The sequence below is a fragment of the Oncorhynchus clarkii genome, chromosome 13 (genome assembly GCF_045791955.1).
Source record: "Oncorhynchus clarkii lewisi isolate Uvic-CL-2024 chromosome 13, UVic_Ocla_1.0, whole genome shotgun sequence".
NCBI lineage: Eukaryota > Metazoa > Chordata > Actinopteri > Salmoniformes > Salmonidae > Oncorhynchus > Oncorhynchus clarkii.
This window is the reverse complement of record NC_092159.1, coordinates 2,521,363-2,536,419: the sequence shown is the minus strand read 5'-3', so window position 1 is coordinate 2,536,419 and position 15,057 is coordinate 2,521,363. Positions and strand designations below refer to the sequence as shown.

The 15,057-nt window shown below is 44.3% G+C and overlaps 1 protein-coding gene across 1 annotated transcript in view; it reads left to right on the top strand.

The window, feature by feature from the left end:
• LOC139424275 (sodium/mannose cotransporter SLC5A10-like) overlaps positions 1 to 15,057 on the top strand; it is a 72,545-nt gene that overhangs the window by 53,846 nt on the left and 3,642 nt on the right. The window contains exons 11-13 of the mRNA XM_071175965.1: positions 3,393 to 3,500; positions 9,063 to 9,213; positions 9,544 to 9,712. Coding sequence (XP_071032066.1) covers positions 3,393 to 3,500; positions 9,063 to 9,213; positions 9,544 to 9,712 — 428 coding nt within the window. The remainder of the gene's footprint in view (positions 1 to 3,392; positions 3,501 to 9,062; positions 9,214 to 9,543; positions 9,713 to 15,057) is intronic.

Genomic DNA, 15,057 nt, shown 5'->3' with positions numbered 1-15,057 from the left:
TATCTTCACACAAGATCAGAAGATCAAGGAAACTGATTTGACATGTGTCAGATTGCCTAGTAAATCTCAAATGTTCAGAACAGGAGTTAAGAAAAGCATGGAACGCCTGGAGCTGTTTGGCATCACTCCTCCATGGAACGCCTGGAGCTGTTTGGCATCACTCCTCCATGGAACGCCTGGAGCTGTTTGGCATCACTCCTCCATGGAACGCCTGGAGCTGTTTGGCATCACTCCTCCATGGAACGCCTGGAGCTGTTTGGCATCACTCCTCCATGGAACGCCTGGAGCTGTTTGGCATCACTCCTCCATGGAACGCCTGGAGCTGTTTGGCATCACTCCTCCATGGAACGCCTGGAGCTGTTTGGCATCACTCCTCCATGGAACGCCTGGAGCTGTTTGGCATCACTCCTCCATGGAACGCCTGGAGCTGTTTGGCATCACTCCTCCATGGAACGCCTGGAGCTGTTTGGCATCACTCCTCCATGGAACGCCTGGAGCTGTTTGGCATCACTCCTCCATGGAACGCCTGGAGCTGTTTGGCATCACTCCTCCATGGAACGCCTGGAGCTGTTTGGCATCACTCCTCCATGGAACGCCTGGAGCTGTTTGGCATCACTCCTCCATGGAACGCCTGGAGCTGTTTGGCATCACTCCTCCATGGAACGCCTGGAGCTGTTTGGCATCACTCCTCCATGGAACGCCTGGAGCTGTTTGGCATCACTCCTCCATGGAACGCCTGGAGCTGTTTGGCATCACTCCTCCATGGAACGCCTGGAGCTGTTTGGCATCACTCCTCCATGGAACGCCTGGAGCTGTTTGGCATCACTCCTCCATGGAACGCCTGGAACTGTTTGGCATCACTCCTCCATGGAACGCCTGGAGCTGTTTGGCATCACTCCTCCATGGAACGCCTGGAGCTGTTTGGCATCACTCCTCCATGGAACGCCTGGAGCTGTTTGGCATCACTCCTCCATGGAACGCCTGGAGCTGTTTGGCATCACTCCTCCATGGAACGCCTGGAGCTGTTTGGCATCACTCCTCCATGGAACGCCTGGAGCTGTTTGGCATCACTCCTCCATGGAACGCCTGGAGCTGTTTGGCATCACTCCTCCATGGAACGCCTGGAGCTGTTTGGCATCACTCCTCCATGGAACGCCTGGAGCTGTTTGGCATCACTCCTCCATGGAACGCCTGGAGCTGTTTGGCATCACTCCTCCATGGAACGCCTGGAGCTGTTTGGCATCACTCCTCCATGGAACGCCTGGAGCTGTTTGGCATCACTCCTCCATGGAACGCCTGGAGCTGTTTGGCATCACTCCTCCATGGAACGCCTGGAGCTGTTTGGCATCACTCCTCCATGGAACGCCTGGAGCTGTTTGGCATCACTCCTCCATGGAACGCCTGGAGCTGTTTGGCATCACTCCTCCATGGAACGCCTGGAGCTGTTTGGCATCACTCCTCCATGGAACGCCTGGAGCTGTTTGGCATCACTCCTCCATGGAACGCCTGGAGCTGTTTGGCATCACTCCTCCATGGAACGCCTGGAGCTGTTTGGCATCACTCCTCCATGGAACGCCTGGAACTGTTTGGCATCACTCCTCCATGGAACGCCTGGAGCTGTTTGGCATCACTCCTCCATGGAACGCCTGGAGCTGTTTGGCATCACTCCTCCATGGAACGCCTGGAGCTGTTTGGCATCACTCCTCCATGGAACGCCTGGAGCTGTTTGGCATCACTCCTCCATGGAACGCCTGGAGCTGTTTGGCATCACTCCTCCATGGAACGCCTGGAGCTGTTTGGCATCACTCCTCCATGGAACGCCTGGAACTGTTTGGCATCACTCCTCCATGGAACGCCTGGAGCTGTTTGGCATCACAAAAAGATCATCAATATACCGTTTCCAAATAATGATGTGAGGCAAGAAAACATTTTTGAGAGGTTTGAAAATTGACTGTTTCTCCATGTAAACCACATACAAATTAGCATAGTTAGGAGCCACGGGGGATCCCAGAGCAGTATCCTTCATCTGAATAAAGAAATCATGTAGAAACATGAAATAGTTGTGTGTGAGTACTATTTCAGCCAATGTTATAATGCAGGGACTGGAAGGTAGTTCACAAGGGTCACGTTGCAGAAGAAAATGTATAATGACTCAACATCAAAAGTAACTAACAAGGTATTCTCAGGGAGAGGATCAAGACATTCAATGATAGAGACCATACTGCTGGTGTCCTTTACAAAGGAGGGGAGCTGTTCTGAGACCATACTGCTGGTGTCCTTTAGGAGGGGAGCTGTTCTGAGACCATACTGCTGGTGTCCTTTAGGAGGGGAGCTGTTCTGAGACCATACTGCTGGTGTCCTTTAGGAGGGGAGTTGTTCTGAGACCATACTGCTGGTGTCCTTTAGGAGGGGAGCTGTTCTGAGATCATACTGCTGGTGTCCTTTACAAAGGAGGGGAGCTGTTCTGAGACCATACTGCTGGTGTCCTTTAGGAGGGGAGCTGTTCTGAGACCATACTGTTGGTGTCCTTTAGGAGGGGAGCTGTTCTGAGACCATACTGCTGGTGTCCTTTAGGAGGGGAGCTGTTCTGAGACCATACTGCTGGTGTCCTTTACAAAGGAGGGGAGCTATTCTGAAACCAGACTGCTGGTGTTCTTTAGGAGGGGAGCTGTTCTGAGACCAGACTGCTGGTGTCCTTTATAAAGGAGGGGAGCTGGTCTGAGACCAGACTGCTGGTGTCCTTTAGGAGGGGAGCTGTTCTGAGACCATACTGCTGGTGTCCTTTATAAAGGAGGGGAGCTGGTCTGAGACCATACTGCTGGTGTCCTTTAGGAGGGTAGCTGTTCTGAGACCATACTGCTGGTGTAATAATAATGGTGTATAATAATCATAGACATTATAACCAGGGTAATAATAATGGTGTGTAATAATCATAGACATTATAACCAGGGTAACAATAATGGTGTGTAATAATCATAGACATTATAACCAGGGTAATAATAATGGTGTGTAATAATCATAGACATTATAACCAGGGTAATAATGGTGTGTGTAATAATCATAGACATTATAACCAGGGTAATAATAATGGTGTGTAATAATCATAGACATTATAACCAGGGTAATAATAATGGTGTGTAATAATCATAGACATTATAACCAGGGTAATAATGGTGTGTAATAGTCATAGACATTAAAACCAGGGTAATAATGGTGTGTAATAATCATAGACATTATAACCAGGGTAATAATAATGGTGTGTAATAATCATAGACATTATAACCAGGGTAATAATAATGGTGTGTAATAATCCTAGACATTAAAACCAGGGTAATAATGTTGTGTGTAATAATCATAGGCATTAAAACCAGGGTAATAACTGTGTGTTCCAGACTCGGTGGGGTGTGTGGACCCAGAGGAGTGTGTGAGGGTATGTGGAGCGGAGGTGGGCTGCTCCAACATCGCCTTCCCCAAACTGGTCATCGAACTCATGCCCAGCGGTGAGTGAGTGTGTGTAATGCTGTATGTGTGTAAAAGCCTGGTTTAGATTGTATCCGTCATGTCCCTGGGTGGTGTAGAATATCTCTGGATGGTGTAGAATGTATCCGTCATGTCTCTGGGTGGTGTAGAATGTCTCTGGGTGGTGTAGAATGTATCCGTCATGTCTCTGGGTGGTGTAGAATGTCTCTGGGTGGTGTAGAATGTATCCGTCATGTCTGGGTGGTGTAGAATGTCTCTGGGTGGTGTAGAATGTCTCTGGGTGGTGTAGAATGTCTCTGGATGGTGTAGAATGTATCCGTCATGTCTCTGGGTGGTGTAGAATGTCTCTGGGTGGTGTAGAATGTATCCGTCATGTCTGGGTGGTGTAGAATGTCTCTGGGTGGTGTAGAATGTCTCTGGGTGGTGTGGAATGTATCCGTCATGTCTCTGGGTGGTGTAGAATGTATCCGTCATGTCTATGGGTGGTGTAGAATGTCTCTGGGTGGTGTAGAATGTATCCGTCATGTCTCTGGGTGGTGTAGAATGTATCCGTCATGTCTCTGGGTGGTGTAGAATGTCTCTGGGTGGTGTAGAATGTCTCTGGGTGGTGTAGAATGTATCCGTCATGTCTCTGGGTGGTGTAGAATGTATCCGTCATGTCTATGGGTGGTGTAGAATGTCTCTGGGTGGTGTGGAATGTATCCGTCATGTCTCTGGGTGGTGTAGAATGTATCCGTCATGTCTCTGGGTGGTGTAGAATGTCTCTGGGTGGTGTAGAATGTCTCTGGGTGGTGTAGAATGTCTCTGGGTGGTGTGGAATGTATCCGTCATGTCTCTGGGTGGTGTAGAATGTTTCTGGGTGGTGTAGAATGTATCCGTCATGTCTGGGTGGTGTAGAATGTTTCTGGGTGGTGTAGAATGTATCCGTCATGTCTGGCTTGGATTGGAATAGACAATACCATGGGCTTGGATTGTAATAGACAATACCATGGGCTTGAATTGTAATAGACAATACCATGGGCTTGAATTGGAATAGACAATACCATGGGGTTGGCTTGAATTGGAATAGACAATACCATGGGGTTGGCTTGAATTGGAATAGACAATACCATGGGGTTGGCTTGAATTGGAATAGACAATACCATGGGGTTGGCTTGTAATAGACAATACCATGGGGTTGGCTTGAATTGGAATAGACAATACCATGGGGTTGGCTTGGATTGGAATAGACAATACCATGGGGTTGGCTTGTAATAGACAATACCATGGGGTTGGCTTGAATTGGAATAGACAATACCATGGGGTTGGCTTGTAATAGACAATACCATGGGGTTGGCTTGAATTGGAATAGACAATACCATGGGGTTGGCTTGGATTGGAATAGACAATACCATGGGGTTGGCTTGGATTGGAATAGACAATACCATGGGGTTGGCTTGGATTGTAATAGACAATACCATGGGGTTGGCTTGTAATAGACAATACCATGGGGTTGGATTGTAATAGACAATACCATGGGGTTGGCTTGAATTGGAATAGACAATACCATGGGCTTGGATTGGAATAGACAATACCATGGGGTTGAATTGGAATAGACAATACCATGGGGTTGGCTTGAATTGGAATAGACAATACCATGGGCTTGGATTGGAATAGACAATACCATGGGGTTGAATTGGAATAGACAATACCATGGGGTTGGCTTGAATTGGAATAGACAATACCATGGGCTTGGATTGGAATAGACAATACCATGGGCTTGAATTGGAATAGACAATACCATGGGGTTGAATTGGAATAGACAATACCATGGGGTTGGCTTGAATTGGAATAGACAATACCATGGGCTTGGATTGGAATAGACAATACCATGGGCTTGAATTGGAATAGACAATACCATGGGGTTGGCTTGGATTGGAATAGACAATACCATGGGCTTGGATTGGAATAGACAATACAATGGGGTTGAATTGGAATAGACAATACCATGGGGTTGGCTTGAATTGGAATAGACAATACCATGGGGTTGGCTTGGATTGGAATAGACAATACCATGGGGTTGGCTTGTAATAGACAATACCATGGGGTTGGCTTGAATTGGAATAGACAATACCATGGGGTTGGCTTGTAATAGACAATACCATGGGGTTGGCTTGAATTGGAATAGACAATACCATGGGGTTGGCTTGGATTGTAATAGACAATACCATGGGGTTGGCTTGTAATAGACAATACCATGGGGTTGGCTTGAATTGGAATAGACAATACCATGGGGTTGAATTGGAATAGACAATACCATGGGGTTGAATTGGAATAGACAATACCATGGGGTTGGCTTGGATTGGAATAGACAATACCATGGGCTTGGATTGGAATAGACAATACCATGGGGTTGGCTTGGATTGGAATAGACAATACCATGGGCTTGGATTGGAATAGACAATACCATGGGGTTGAATTGGAATAGACAATACCATGGGGTTGGCTTGAATTGGAATAGATAATACCATGGGGTTGGCTTGTAATAGACAATACCATGGGGTTGGCTTGAATTGGAATAGACAATACCATGGGGTTGGCTTGGATTGGAATAGACAATACCATGGGGTTGGCTTGAATTGGAATAGACAATACCATGGGGTTGGCTTGGATTGGAATAGACAATACCATGGGGTTGGCTTGGATTGGAATAGACAATACCATGGGCTTGAATTGGAATAGACAATACCATGGGGTTGGCTTGAATTGTAATAGACAATACCATGGGCTTGGATTGGAATAGACAATACCATGGGGTTGGCTTGAATTGGAATAGACAATACCATGGGGTTGGCTTGAATTGTAATAGACAATACCATGGGGTTGGCTTGAATTGGAATAGACAATACCATGGGGTTGGCTTGAATTGGAATAGACAATACCATGGGGTTGGCTTGGATTGGAATAGACAATACAATGGGGTTGGCTTGGATTGTAATAGACAATACCATGGGGTTGGCTTGGAATAGACAATACCGTGGGCTTGAATTGGAATAGACAATACCATGGGGTTGGCTTGAATTGGAATAGACAATACCATGGGGTTGGCTTGGATTGGAATAGACAATACCGTGGGCTTGGCTTGGATTGGAAAAGACACCAGATTGACTAGAACTGAACCCTCAGCCCTGTGCCTTGAATGAGGATGTGGATTAAAACGAGTCAATAAGGGTTACCTCTAACACTTACACTAACCCCTAACCTCTAACCCTTACCCTAACCCCTAACCCTAACCTCTAAACTCTAACCCTAACCCTAACCTGTTGCAGGCAAAGACTGATACCCCATCATTTCTGTAGTACCTCTTCGATACTGGTGTAAATAGTCAATGGAATCCAACGCTCTCCATGTGTGTGTAGGTCTGCGGGGGCTGATGATTCCATGTGTGTGTGTGTAGGTCTGCGGGGCTGATGATTCCATGTGTGTGTGTGTAGGTCTGTGGGGCTGATGATTCCATGTGTGTGTAGGTCTGTGGGGCTGATGATTCCATGTGTGTGTAGGTCTGCAGGGATGATGATTCCATGTGTGTGTAGGTCTGCAGGGCTGATGATTCCATGTGTGTGTAGGTCTGCGGGGCTGATGATTCCATGTGTGTGTGTGTAGGTCTGTGGGGCTGATGATTCCATGTGTGTGTAGGTCTGCGGGGCTGATGATTCCATGTGTGTGTGTGTGTAGGTCTGCGGGGCTGATGATTCCATGTGTGTGTAGGTCTGCGGGGCTGATGATTCCATGTGTGTGTGTGTGTAGGTCTGCGGGGCTGATGATTCCATGTGTGTGTAGGTCTGCGGGGGCTGATGATTCCATGTGTGTGTAGGTCTGCGGGGCTGATGATTCCATGTGTGTGTAGGTCTGCGGGGCTGATGATTCCATGTGTGTGTGTGTGTAGGTCTGCGGGGCTGATGATTCCATGTGTGTGTAGGTCTGTGGGGCTGATGATTTCATGTGTGTGTGTGTAGGTCTGCGGGGCTGATGATTCCATGTGTGTGTAGGTCTGTGGGGCTGATGATTCCATGTGTGTGTGTGTAGGTCTGCAGGGCTGATGATTCCATGTGTGTGTGTGTGTAGGTCTGAGGGGCAGATGATTCCATGTGTGTGTGTGTAGGTCTGCGGGGGCTGATGATTCCATGTGTGTGTGTGTAGGTCTGCGGGGCTGATGATTCCATGTGTGTGTGTGTAGGTCTGCGGGGGCTGATGATTCCATGTGTGTGTGTGTAGGTCTGCGGGGCTGATGATTCCATGTGTGTGTGTGTAGGTCTGTGGGGCTGATGATTCCATGTGTGTGTAGGTCTGTGGGGCTGATGATTCCATGTGTGTGTAGGTCTGCGGGGCTGATGATTCCATGTGTGTGTGTGTGTAGGTCTGCGGGGCTGATGATTCCATGTGTGTGTGTGTAGGTCTGCGGGGCGGATGATTCCATGTGTGTGTAGGTCTGCGGGGCTGATGATTCCATGTGTGTGTGTGTAGGTCTGCGGGGGCTGATGATTCCATGTGTGTGTGTGTAGGTCTGCGGGGCTGATGATTCCATGTGTGTGTAGGTCTGTGGGGCTGATGATTCCATGTGTGTGTGTGTAGGTCTGCGGGGCTGATGATTCCATGTGTGTGTGTGTAGGTCTGCAGGGCTGATGATTCCATGTGTGTGTGTAGGTCTGAGGGGCAGATGATTCCATGTGTTTGTGTGTAGGTCTGTGGGGCTGATGATTCCATGTGTGTGTGTGTAGGTCTGCGGGGCTGATGATTCCATGTGTGTGTGTGTGTAGGTCTGCGGGGCTGATGATTCCATGTGTGTGTGTGTAGGTCTGCGGGGCTGATGATTCCATGTGTGTGTGTGTGTAGGTCTGCGGGGCAGATGATTCCATGTGTGTGTGTGTGTAGGTCTGCGGGGCTGATGATTCCATGTGTGTGTAGGTCTGCGGGGCTGATGATTCCATGTGTGTGTGTGTAGGTCTGCGGGGCTGATGATTCCATGTGTGTGTAGGTCTGCGGGGGCTGATGATTCCATGTGTGTGTAGGTCTGCGGGGCTGATGATTCCATGTGTGTGTGTGTAGGTCTGTGGGGCTGATGATTCCATGTGTGTGTAGGTCTGCGGGGCTGATGATTCCATGTGTGTGTGTGTGTAGGTCTGCGGGGGCTGATGATTCCATGTGTGTGTAGGTCTGCGGGGCTGATGATTCCATGTGTGTGTAGGTCTGCGGGGCTGATGATTCCATGTGTGTGTAGGTCTGCGGGGGCTGATGATTCCATGTGTGTGTAGGTCTGCGGGGCTGATGATTCCATGTGTGTGTAGGTCTGCAGGGCTGATGATTCCATGTGTGTGTAGGTCTGCGGGGGCTGATGATTCCATGTGTGTGTGTGTAGGTCTGCGGGGCTGATGATTCCATGTGTGTGTGTGTGTAGGTCTGCGGGGCTGATGACTCCATGTGTGTGTGTGTAGATCTGCGGGGCTGATGATTCCATGTGTGTGTGTGTAGGTCTGCAGGGCTGATGATTCCATGTGTGTGTGTGTAGGTCTGCGGGGCTGATGATTCCATGTGTGTGTGTGTAGGTCTGCGGGGGCTGATGATAGCAGTGATGATGGCAGCCCTGATGTCATCGTTGACCTCTATCTTTAACTCCTCCTCCACGCTCTTCACCATGGACATCTGGAAGAAGTACCGCGCGTACGCCTCGGAACGGGAGCTGCTATTGGTCGGCAGGTCAGTCACTCACACTGGAACAGCTGCTATTGGTCGGCAGGTCAGTCACTCCCACTGGAACAGCTGCTATTGGTCGGCAGGTCAGTCACTCACACAGGAAAACCTGTTATTGGTCGGCAGGTCAGTCACTCACACAGGAACAGCTGTTATTGGTCGGCAGATCAGTCACTCACACTGGAACAGCTGCTGTTTAGACATAGGTTCTATTCTTAGAGATGATGTCATTGTATACGGTTCCTAAATCTCCACTGTGTGTGTGTGTGTGTGTGTGTGTGTGTGTGTGTGTGTGTGTGTGTGTGTGTGTGTGTGTGTGTGTGTGTGTGTGTGTAGGATAGTAACAGTGATTCTGGTGGTGATAAGCGTGGTGTGGATTCCAATCCTGCAGTCGGCCAATAGCGGACAGCTCTACGTTTACATCCAATCAGTGACCAGTTACCTGGCTCCACCCGTTACCGCTGTCTTCTCATTGGCTATCTTCTGGACCAGAACCAACGAGCAGGTAACACACACTTTAGTCGAAAAGGAAGGACAGTCAAGAATCCCTTTTCTTTTGGGTTAGCAGGAAACAAACCCATGACTCTTGATGTTGCAAGCACAGTGGTCTGAGCCACATAGGACATGTAACAGAGTATAGTTAGTCATATAATTAGGGTTATATACTGGTGTGATCAGAGGGTTCTATAGTTAGTTAGTCATGTAATTAGGGTTATATACTGGTGTGATCAGAGGGTTCTATAGTTAGTCATATAATTAGGGTTATATACTGGTGTGATCAGAGGGTTCTATAGTTAGTCATATAATTAGGGTTATATACTATAGTATAGTTAGTCATATAATTAGGGTTATATACTGGTGTGATCAGAGGGTTCTATAGTTAGTCATATAATTAGGGTTATATACTATAGTATAGTTAGTCATATAATTAGGGTTATATACTGGTGTGATCAGATGGTTCTATAGTTAGTCATATAATTAGGGTTATATACTGGTGTGATCAGAGGGTTCTATAGTTAATCATATAATTAGGGTTATATACTGGTGTGATCAGAGGGTTCTATAGTTAGTCATATAATTAGGGTTACATACTGGTGTGATCAGAGGGTTCTATAGTTAGTCATATAATTAGGGTTATATACTGGTGTGATCAGAGGGTTCTATAGTATAGTTAGTCATATAATTAGGGTTATATACTATAGTATAGTTAGTCATATAATTAGGGTTATATACTGGTGTGATCAGAGGGTTCTATAGTTAGTCATATAATTAGGGTTATATACTATAGTATAGTTAGTCATATAATTAGGGTTATATACTGGTGTGATCAGATGGTTCTATAGTTAGTCATATAATTAGGGTTATATACTGGTGTGATCAGAGGGTTCTATAGTTAATCATATAATTAGGGTTATATACTGGTGTGATCAGAGGGTTCTATAGTTAGTCATATAATTAGGGTTACATACTGGTGTGATCAGAGGGTTCTATAGTTAGTCATATAATTAGGGTTATATGCTGGTGTGATCAGAGGGTTCTATAGTTAGTCATATAATTAGGGTTATATACTGGTGTGATCAGAGGGTTCTATAGTTAGTCATATAATTAGGGTTATATACTTGTGTGATCAGAGGGTTCTATAGTTAGTCATATAATTAGTGTTATATACTGGTGTGATCAGAGGGTTCTATAGTTAGTCATATAATTAGGGTTATATACTGGTGTGATCAGAGGGTTCTATAGTTAGTCATATATTTAGGGTTATATACTGGTGTGATCAGAGGGTTCTATAGTTAGTCATATAATTAGGGTTATATACTATAGTATAGTTAGTCATATAATTAGGGTTATATACTGGTGTGATCAGAGGGTTCTATAGTATAGTTAGTCATATAATTAGGGTTATATACTGGTGTGATCAGAGGGTTCTATAGTTAGTCATATAATTAGGGTTATATACTGGTGTGATCAGAGGGTTCTATAGTATAGTTAGTCATATAATTAGGGTTATATTCTATAGTATAGTTAGTCATATAATTAGGGTTATATACTGGTGTGATCAGAGGGTTCTATAGTTAGTCATATAATTAGGGTTATATACTGGTGTGATCAGATGGTTCTATAGTTAGTTAGTCATATAATTAGGGTTATATACTGGTGTGATCAGAGGGTTGTATAGTTAGTCATATAATTAGGGTTATATACTGGTGTGATCAGAGGGTTCTATAGTTAGTCATATAATTAGGGTTTTATACTGGTGTGATCAGATGCCTCAGGATAACTCCTTATGATTTAGGGTTACATACTGGTGTGATCAGAGGGTTCTATAGTTAGTCATATAATTAGGGTTATATACTGGTGTGATCAGAGGGTTCTATAGTTAGTCATATAATTAGGGTTATATACTGGAGTGATCAGAGGGTTCTATAGTTAGTCATATAATTAGGGTTATATACTGGTGTGATCAGAGGGTTCTATAGTTAGTCATATAATTAGGGTTATATACTGGTGTGATCAGAGGGTTCTATAGTATAGTTAGTCATATAATTAGGGTTATATACTGGTGTGATCAGAGGGTTCTATAGTTAGTCATATAATTAGGGTTATATACTATAGTATAGTTAGTCATATAGTTAGGGTTATATACTGGTGTGATCAGATGCCTCAGGGTAACTCCTTATGATTTTACTAATATTTTTACTGTACCCACCAATCAGAACAGCAGTATAGACACTCTGCCCCCCCCCCCCATAACTACCACCAATCAGAACAGCAGTATAGACACTCTGCCCCTCCCCCATAACTACCACCAATCAGAACAGCAGTATAGACACTCTGCCCCTCCCCCATAACTACCACCAATCAGAACAGCAGTATAGACACTCTGCCCCCCCCCCATAACTACCACCAATCAGAACAGCAGTATAGACACTCTGCCCCTCCCCCATAACTACCACCAATCAGAACAGCAGTATAGACACTCTGCCCCTCCCCCATAACTACCACCAATCAGAACAGCAGTATAGACACTCTGCCCCTCCCCCATAACTACCACCAATCAGAACAGCAGTATAGACACTCTGCCCCTCCCCCATAACTACCACCAATCAGAACAGCAGTATATACACTCTGCCCCTCCCCCATAACTACCACCAATCAGAACAGCAGTATAGACTCTCTGCCCCTCCCCCATAACTACCACCAACCTTGTATAGCTCTTTGTTTTCATATTAATTCATGAACTGATCAACCGTAACTCATCTTGCTCTTGGCTCATGATGGTGTTAACACTATGAAATTACACTTTGTTGACATTTTTTTAGATACTTAACAGTTTGAAATGAAGGACTTGGAGCCATGTTTAAGGGTTTCAAATGTGTTTTCTGTTTGATTCTGGGTTTGGTTTTCAAGGACACTTAACAGTTTGAAATGAAGGACTTGGAGCCATGTTTAAGGGTTTCAAATGTGTTTTCAGTTTGATTCTGGGTTTGGTTTTCAAGGATACTTATTAATTAAGAAAACAGCTTGGCACATGATAAACAGTTGTCTTCCCTCTTGTTCTGTTAGACGTTTTGTTGTTGAAGAAAATGTTTTGTAAATGCATTTAAGAAGGCATGATAGCGGCACCTAGCGGATGCCTGTAATTATCAGGAACAGGCAAAGTTACTTTTCAAATGTTGGAGCATTAAAATGATTCTGATTAATTAGGAAACAATGTACAGTATCAGTCAACAGTTTGGACACCTTCTCATTCAAGGGTTTTCTTTATTTCTACTATTTTCTACATTGTAGAATAATAGTGAAGACATTGAAACTATGAAATAACACACATGGAATCATGTGGTAGCCAAAAACGTGTTAAACAAATCAAAATATATTCTATATTTGTAGTTCTTCAAGGTATCCCTCCTTTGTCTTGATGACAGCTTCACTCTATTCAGATGAGCCCTTTGTAAATCAGGTGTTACATCTAGTGAAACGGAGACTGGAGTTGTCTTGATGACAGCTTCACTCTATTCAGATGAGCCCTTTGTAAATCAGGTGTTACATCTAGTGAAACGGAGACTGGAGTTGTCTTGATGACAGCTTTACACTATTCAGATGAGCCTTTTGTTATGTAAATCAGGTGTTACATCCAGTGAAACAGAGACTGGAGTTGTCTTGATGACAGCTTCACTCTATTCAGATGAGCCCTTTGTAAATCAGGTGTTACATCTAGTGAAACGGAGACTGGAGTTGTCTTGATGACAGCTTCACTCTATTCAGATGAGCCTTTTGTTAAGTAAATCAGGTGTTACATCTAGTGAAACGGAGACTGGAGTTGGACTTTAAGTTCTATTATTAAAATTATATTTTAGTCAGTCACGCAATTCATTTTCTGCATTTTACATTTTTTTAAAGTTTGTCTTTGTAACTAGTGTGTAATTCCTAGGTTTAGTTTTAGTATGTACTTTTTAGGGTTAGTGTGTACTTTTTAGGGTTAGTGTTAGTGTGTACTATTTAGTATTAGCGTGTAATTTTTAGGGTTAGTGTTAGTGTGTACTATTTAGGGTTAGGTTTAGTGTGTACTTTTTAGGGTTAGTTTTAGTGCGTACTTGGTAGAGTTAGTGTGTAGTATTTAGGGTTAGTTTTAGTGCGTACTTGGTAGAGTTAGTGTGTACTATTTAGGGTTAGTTTTAGTGTGTACTTTTTAGGGTTAGTTTTAGTGCGTACTTGGTAGAGTTAGTGTGTACTCTTTAGGGTTAGTTTTAGTGCTTACTTGGTAGAGTTAGTGTGTACTCTTTAGTGTTAGTTTTAGTGAGTACTTGGTAGAGTTAGTGTGTACTCTTTAGGGTTAGTTTTAGTGCGTACTTGGTAGAGTTAGTGTGTACTATTTAGGGGTAGTTTTAGTGCGTACTTGGTAGAGTTAGTGTGTACTCTTTAGGGTTAGTTTTAGTGCGTACTTGGTAGAGTTAGTGTGTACTCTTTAGTGTTAGTTTTAGTGAGTACTTGGTAGAGTTAGTGTGTACTCTTTAGGGTTAGTTTTAGTGCGTACTTGGTAGAGTTAGTGTGTAGTATTTAGGGTTAGTTTTAGTGCGTACTTGGTAGAGTTAGTGTGTACTATTTAGGGTTAGTTTTAGTGTGTACTTTTTAGGGTTAGTTTTAGTGCGTACTTGGTAGAGTTAGTGTGTACTATTTAGGGGTAGTGTTAGTGTGTACTATTTAGGGGTAGTGTTAGTGTGTACTATTTAGGGGTAGTGTTAGTGTGTACTATCTAGGGGTAGTGTTAGTGTGTACTATTTAGGGGTAGTGTTAGTGTGTACTATCTAGGGGTAGTGTTAGTGTGTACTATTTAGGGGTAGTGTTAGTGTGTACTATTTAGGGGTAGTGTTAGTGTGTACTATTTAGGGGTAGTGTTAGTGTGTACTATTTAGGGGTAGTGTTAGTGTGTACTATTTAGGGGTAGTGTTAGTGTGTAATATCTAGGGGTAGTGTTAGTGTGTACTATCTAGGGGTAGTGTTAGTGTGTACTATTTAGGAGTAGTGTTAGTGTGTACTAATTAGGGGTAGTGTTAGTGTGTACTATCTAGGAGTAGTGTTAGTGTGTACTAATTAGGGGTAGTGTTAGTGTGTACTATCTAGGAGTAGTGTTAGTGTGTACTATTTAGGGGTAGTGTTAGTGTGTACTATTTAGGAGTAGCTTTAGTGTGTTCTATTTAGGGGTTGTGTTAGTGTGTACTATTTAGGGGTAGTGTTAGTGTGTACTATTTAGGGGTAGTGTTAGTGTGTACTATTTAGGGGTAGTGTTAGTGTGTACTATTAGGGGTAGTGTTAGTGTGTACTATTTAGGGGTAGTGTTAGTGTGTACTA